At 47.8% G+C, this 6,618-nt stretch overlaps 1 protein-coding gene across 1 annotated transcript; it reads left to right on the plus strand.

Annotated features, from left to right (window-relative positions):
- The first annotated feature begins 3,794 nt into the window (after nucleotides 1-3,794).
- Nucleotides 3,795-6,289, plus strand: LOC101754015. The gene is made up of 3 exons (XM_004957968.3): nucleotides 3,795-3,994; nucleotides 4,111-4,174; nucleotides 5,654-6,289. The coding sequence occupies exons 1-3, from the start codon at nucleotides 3,880-3,882 to the stop codon at nucleotides 5,811-5,813; spliced, it is 339 nt and encodes a 112-aa protein (XP_004958025.1). The 5' UTR covers nucleotides 3,795-3,879; the 3' UTR covers nucleotides 5,814-6,289.
- Nucleotides 6,290-6,618: the final 329 nt, after the last annotated feature.

The following is a 6,618-nucleotide window of genomic DNA, read 5'->3' on the forward strand; positions in this document are numbered from 1 at the left end:
TCGCCGCCAGAGCCCTGCCCGTCGCCACCCCCGTGGCCAGCCGACCCCGCCGCCCGCCGCCGCCCGTCGCCGCGCCCGTCGCCACCCGTCGCCGCGCCCGTCGCCGCCCGCCGCCGCCCGTCACCGCGCTCGTCGCCCTTCGCCACCCGCCGCCCGCCGCCGCCCGTCGCCACCCGCCGCCGCCCGCCGCCGCGCCCGTCGCCGCCCACCGCCGCCCGCCGCCCGCCGCCGCCCTCCGCTGCCCGTCGCCGCCCGCCGCCCGTCGCCGCCCGCCGCCCGTCGTCGTCGCCCGTCGCCGCCCGTCGTCGCCTGTCGTCGCCCGTCGCCACCCGCCGCCCCGTCGCTACCCACCCCGCCGCCCATGGAGGGTCTCCCGTGTGCGGCACGGTGCAGTGGAAAAAGGGGAAGAAGAAGATGGGATAGAGAGGATGACAAGTGGGGCCTTAATTGGGGGGCAACAATGGCAATCTACACTGAAATCGATCTTTTTGGAGCTGAGAGCACCCATCTAGCCAAACACCTCATTTTTGTTCTGGAGTTTTGGAGTGGAGCTGGCTCCATGTGGAGTTCTGGAGTGGAGCAGCTCCACCCGGAGTTGGAGCCATGCCAAACAGGGCCTAAAAAAGGTGAAGTTGATGGAGTGAAGCTGTTTTTTTGAGCGGATGGGTTGACTTTTTTACCCACTTTCATCGTTCCTTGATTTCAAGGGGTTTGTTTTCATACTTCCTTGATTTCAAGGGGTTTGTTTTCATACTTGCTTGATTTCAATTTATTGAGTAGTTCCTATCCTTGCGAAGTAGGAGTGCGCCAGAAACTAGAAAATCGCATTGCGATGAAGGAGCAGGGGGGGTCTACATAAAAAATCATTTAGATTGTGAGATTCTCGCTTAAAATTTATTCTATTCCCAAACAAGGCCTCGAAAATACTCTATATATCGATATATCGTTGAAAACAACCACCGCAGACCATTTCCGCCGCAATTAACTATCTGAATGCATGGTTAATGTTTGTATACACGTCCCCACATTTGATCTAGACAAATGTCATTTTAGTTTGGTGCGCTAGCAGCAATCAATTGGAGCATTTAATAAGGAATTGTTACTACCCGGCAAAACAAAAAGGTATTACTTTTTGTATTTGATAGTAAAAAAAAATAACCAAAATAACATCCGCCTTGTTGGAGTCGGAGTAGACCTATAGATTGTCAGGTTAACTTGATTATAGGCAATTAAACATCACTGTAAAAATTTAACAATTAGTTTCTCTACAATATCATGACCCGGATATTTGAGTATACGGTGAAATTTGGTTTGTTACCAAGATAATTATAGAGAGAAATGACTTTATTGCCCGTACTCTTTGGGATTTTTTTGTTCTTGATCAAAATTTTCCACACCTAAACATAGCTGTTATTTGCTTTGTGACAAACATGATTACCTCTGGCAGTACACTTGTTCGCGTATCTCATGCGAAGTTTGGCATTGATTTTGTCCACACTTTGCGGTACTTGTCTTGTAGCCTTTTTCCTCTCTCTTGCCCTGCTTTCTCATCTCGAGCTCCCGGGGACGGGGAAGAAAAGGGGGCTTAAGCCTCCTGTCCACCCACTTGGTCAAACCTTGTTGGGTAAGAGTATCTAGTGGAGATATAAAGAGCCAGTATGAATTTAGTGTTGTATATAACCAATCATCTAGCGGAGAATCTAATGCAACCGATACCTCTTGGCAAGATGACATGCCACCTTTACGTGTAAAAACTTTAATTGCTATATTCGTCGAACTAGATGGATAATTAAATGTGGCTTGGAACCATAAAGTGTTAATGTACACTCTCATAGTTTCAATTTTTTTACCGACCACTGCGTACATTACCTAAACAACATATCTCCACACATGCCATCGTCGAAAGAAGCATAAGAGACATTTCTCCTCATCTCTTGTTACGATCTTATCTGCTCTCGCTATTGACACTTTTCTATGTCTTCCAAAATCCTAAGTATAACCCAATAGCTATACTTCTCATGCATGTCCTAAAATACTTTACCGTTGTGTGAAACATAGACGACGTGCTACTCGGTACGGAGTATTAACGTAGTATTTTTTTTTGAACAAAAGTATTAACGTAATATGCTACTACCTTATTTTTCTCTTTACTCGTTCAAGTTATTTAGTGGAACCCATCCATGTGTCTCGCAGTACCTAAGCAAAATATCTCCACTCACGCCAAGGCAAAGAAAGAAAGGTCTAGCGTACGCCCAAACGAAAGCGCCGGCAAAACACTATCCACAAGAGAGAGCGAAACGACAGGAGCGAGAGGTCTCCCCATCACGCGCCCTGCCGCCGCGGTTTTTTCTGCGTGGCCGCTCGCACGACACGGGCCGGGCGCACGCTTCGCTTTGCCGTTTACGCTTGTCGTGGCCGGCCGGCCCGTGGCGCCGCCCCGGAAAGCGCACCACGTTGCGTGCTATCTCTCCATCCTCCATCCTCCTCCTCAAACCTCAAAGGCTGCCGCTGCAAGGTTTGGTGAGCCCGGCCAATCGCGCCGCGCCAGTCTCCCAGATGTCCCAGTCCCGGCGAAAGCGACGCCGGGTGCGTGCTCTGTTTGGTGGTCGAGCGGCAGCGCACTCGCCACTGGGCCACAGAGAGAGGAAAAGGACAGACGGCTGGTGTGGTGAGTTCATGGGCGAGCGAATAGCGATGGCCCCGAAGGAGGGCTATCCAGAATGGCTGCACCGGATCGCACCAAGTGGACGCGCGGCGGCTACACGCACCGGATTTGGACTCGGAGCGCTCGGGCATGCGCCGCCGTGTTGCGCAGCGCCGTCCTCGCGTCGCGTGGTTGCGGTTTCCGCCGGCGCAGGGGTGGTGGTGTAGGGGTTTGATGGGGATGCATGGCCTGGCCCTGCCTGGATTCGTCGATCGCCAGATCCGCAGGATTTCGTCGCCGATGGATTGCGTCTTTCGTTGGTTTTTTTTTTCTGCTGATGCTTTGACGATCGATCTGCCCTGCGACGTCTGGAGCTCGGAAAATTCAGGAGCGGTTTTTCAATCGGTGTGACGTGGGCTCGAGCTCTCGGACGTGGCGGCCGGGCGGGCAGCCAGGACGTTTGACTTCACTTCAGGTCTTCAGGAGGGTAGAGTCTAGAGTGGCTGGATGAGAGGTCCCTGGACGGTTGTCTCTTTCAGTAACCGGCCAGTGCCCAGTGGATATACTCAGCAAAGAAATTTGAGGCAACGGTTGCCATGCGGTGGCCTGTGGAGATCGACATTTGACAGTACCAACCGTCAATTCTTTCCATGTTTCCAGTCAAATCGTGTAGGGAGCCATTTTGTGTGTTAATTGGCGGCAGCAACACTTGCTTCCTGAGTGTTAGCTTCGCGTGTTATCTAAGGCGTCACCAAATCTAAGTTGATAAGTACTCCTCTATCCTACATTTACATGACAATTGACAACCACGCGTGCGTGCACCACGCTGTGGCTGTGTCGCCCTTACGTGCGTTTAACTTGTATTTTTAACGGGAAAAAAAAGGTCATGTACACCGAAACACGCTCTTCTTCTTCGAGAAAAAAAAAGAGGGGGGGGGGGGGGGGGACGGCAAAATGAAAAGAAAGGAAAATGGAAGCACATACCTGGGCCGGCATGAGAAATGCAAGTAACAACAACAAGCCCGCCACGGCCCGTCAGTCAGTATCCACCTGACTCCTGAGGCCCAGTCCAACTTCGCATGTACTCTCGGCCCACGAGTCTTGACTAGCAGGCTTCATCGCACCGTAATCGGCGAGCTGCGGGCTTGTCACTTCCGTGTTCCGAAACCAACAGCGTGTCCTTGCGAAACCCTAGCAGCACCGAAAAAGAGAAGGGCGCGCAGGCGGCCGCAGCCATGGCGAAGAACCGGAACAAGAAGAACAAGGCCAAGAAGGGCGCCGGCGGCGTCGCCGCCATGGACACCTCCGAGGGTGGCCCCGTCGCCTCCACCACCGCGTCGGCTCCGCAACGTAACTTTCCCCCCTTTTCAGTTTTATTTTGGGTGGTTTCCGTGGTTTGTTGGTGTTCGCTCCTTGGATTCCTGAAAATATTGCCTTGTTTCATGTTGCTTCTCTTTTCGGTGCAGCCATGGATACATCCGAGGGGAATCAGCCATCGTCGACATCGATGGCGCTCGGTTCGATCAACAAGTAAGTACATGAGGTGCCGCAAATTGCTCTTTGTTTTTAAATTTTTTCACGATTTCCTTGTGTCGGTCTTTATAAATTATGAGTGAGCTTCACTAATTTGCCAGGTTATGCGGTAACCACATTAACAATATATGTCACTGTTGCTGGGGTAACGTGAGATCACTGTTTTGTGCTAGCTAGGTTGCTTTGATAGGTAGCGGAACCATTTAATTTGATCTACATGATGGGTTCTGTAAGATTTTATCTTATTGTTCTTGCGCGATGTCTATTGTATGCATTACTGATGCAATTGAGTGCCACAAGGGACACATGTGCAAGAACTACTTCTTCAATTGTGTGTATCCTATCACATTGTCCATGAATAGTTTTTCAGTGGGTCAACACCTAGGAGGTTCCCTCAATTTATTTAATTATTTACATGTGCTCCATACAAGCTGTTATGGCTGACTTGGAAATGGATGGATGTGTATGAAGGTTGTGGGTTTTTCAAACTTATTGCTCCAACTTAGCTGAAGTATTCTGACCTCTTACCTTATGAATTGTATTAGTACAATATGCTCCATCCATTGACGTAAAGCAGCAGTCATCTGGTTGAGTTGTTGGCACCATCGCAGGCATCTGTAGAAAATCTTTTAAGTTATTTGAGTCGCATGGCGTTTGTATTCCATTTCTGTGGTAAATGGATGGAATAGATAAGTCCGAGCTGATTCATTTATGTGAAAAGTCAACTTGGCATAACTTAAATGATTCCAAAATAGTTGGAATTGACATTAGTTATGGAGGATGAGCCCTAGCAGCCTTAACCACAATCAATTTTGCACTTATGGGCCCTCCTGTTTCTTTTCACCTCATGAATCTTCTCAGCAAAAACAAAATTTTCTTATGTGTGGCTCTATCTTTCACCCATGTTCATTTGGCTAATTGCTGAAATCCATCAAGCAAACGGGACTAGTGTTTTACCAGTTTTGCTCTACCAGATACTTCTTGTCAGAGTGTTGTGAAGCTACGCAGCTCAGCTTGTAGTACAGAAGTATGTTGTTGCTGAGAAGGTTTAATCAACCCAAGTTGGCTTAACGTACATCTGTTTTGCCATAATTAACACATAGTTCACTACTAGTGTCCTGAGGGCCAACTGAGTTTTCTTACATGGCATGATTATGGTTGTGTTCAAGCACTTCCCAGCTCTAGGCAACTACCTAAATGTGTTAATTTCAATCAGGTATCTCTTAATGCATCATATATTAGGCCGTTGAGAGTGGATTACTGAAGTTTTACTTATGTTGTCTTTGCCCCCCTAGTCCCTTCTGAAATTGCCTTTAAAACTTTAACCAGATGATACTAAAACTGTATCCGTGATAACTTCCATAGAAATGAATGTTAACTCGTTTTTCACTTCTTGTTTGGTTAGCAGTCTTCGCTAAAACTTGCACTGTTGTGGGCTATATACATGCTCAGTCTGTTCTGTATCTTGTTGACTAGGAAAATAAAAAAAGGAGTACAGATGAAAAGGTCACAGAATGCGAGGAAAATGAAAGCAATTGCCAGGGCCGTATCAAATAATGAACAATCTGAGGAGAAGATCCAGAAGGCAAAAAGCAAGAAGACAAGGATTCAGTCTGCCAAGTCTCTGTATGATTGAAAGATTTAGTAGTTTGCAGAATTTTGTGTACCCATGTAATTCTATCTTGTAGAGCAACCAAGACTTGTTTTTTTTTTCTGAAAGAAAGGGTAAAATCTGCGTTTCAATCTTCAGCCAGCAAAGGTTGATGTGACTTGTGAGCTTCTTCTTTACATGACCTCTGGAAATTGTCTGTGCCATGCTGCCTGTGCTTGGTAGCAGTCGCATATCATGTCTGATAGGTTCTTGTGTTGCATTCTTTGATATCGACCTTAGGATGCAGTGCTCAAGGGCATGGTCAATTGTAAAAGTTATGGTGTGATTTGCCGTAGCAGTGCTGTTGACAGCGTCGTCTTCTTCTCAATATGCCTTGCGAGGCTGCAACTGTAAAGCCATAGGCAAACCTGTGCCAAGTCTTCACTAAATTCTGAGCCTGGAAAGTGATCTAGATGAATAGGAAAAGCTATGAACACGGAGGAGTATTATTGGCTGCATCATCTGTATGTACTGTACTGTTGTTCTGATGGGCTTTGTTGGTTGGCAAACTTGTTAGTTGATAGAGAAAATGGAACCAGGGCCAGGGGTGTTCATCCCAACCCCTTGCGATCCACTTTCTTACGTAACAGTGAAGTATCAAGGCACACAGCATATCCGTACAGGCTCTCCAATTCTCCCTCAGGGCTCGTTATAAAAAAAATCTCCATCAGGGCTCGAAGTCAGCTGTTCTGACCAGCTTAATTCTTTTATTATGCCAGCATTTTAGTAACAGAAGGGTTATCACTTATCAGGGGTGCAGAAGTCAATCGTTTGTAAGGCGATTGGTTTC

This window comes from Setaria italica, chromosome II (assembly GCF_000263155.2).
Source record: "Setaria italica strain Yugu1 chromosome II, Setaria_italica_v2.0, whole genome shotgun sequence".
Lineage (NCBI taxonomy): Eukaryota > Viridiplantae > Streptophyta > Magnoliopsida > Poales > Poaceae > Setaria > Setaria italica.

Coding starts and splice junctions, on each gene's coding strand:
- LOC101754015 (XM_004957968.3), top strand. CDS start 3,880: ATGGCGAAGAACCGGAACAAGAAGAACAAGGCCAAGAAGGGCGCCGGC. Junction 3,995..4,110: donor CACCGCGTCGGCTCCGCAAC/GTAACTTTCCCC, acceptor TTTTCGGTGCAG/CCATGGATACATCCGAGGGG. Junction 4,175..5,653: donor GCGCTCGGTTCGATCAACAA/GTAAGTACATGA, acceptor CTTGTTGACTAG/GAAAATAAAAAAAGGAGTAC.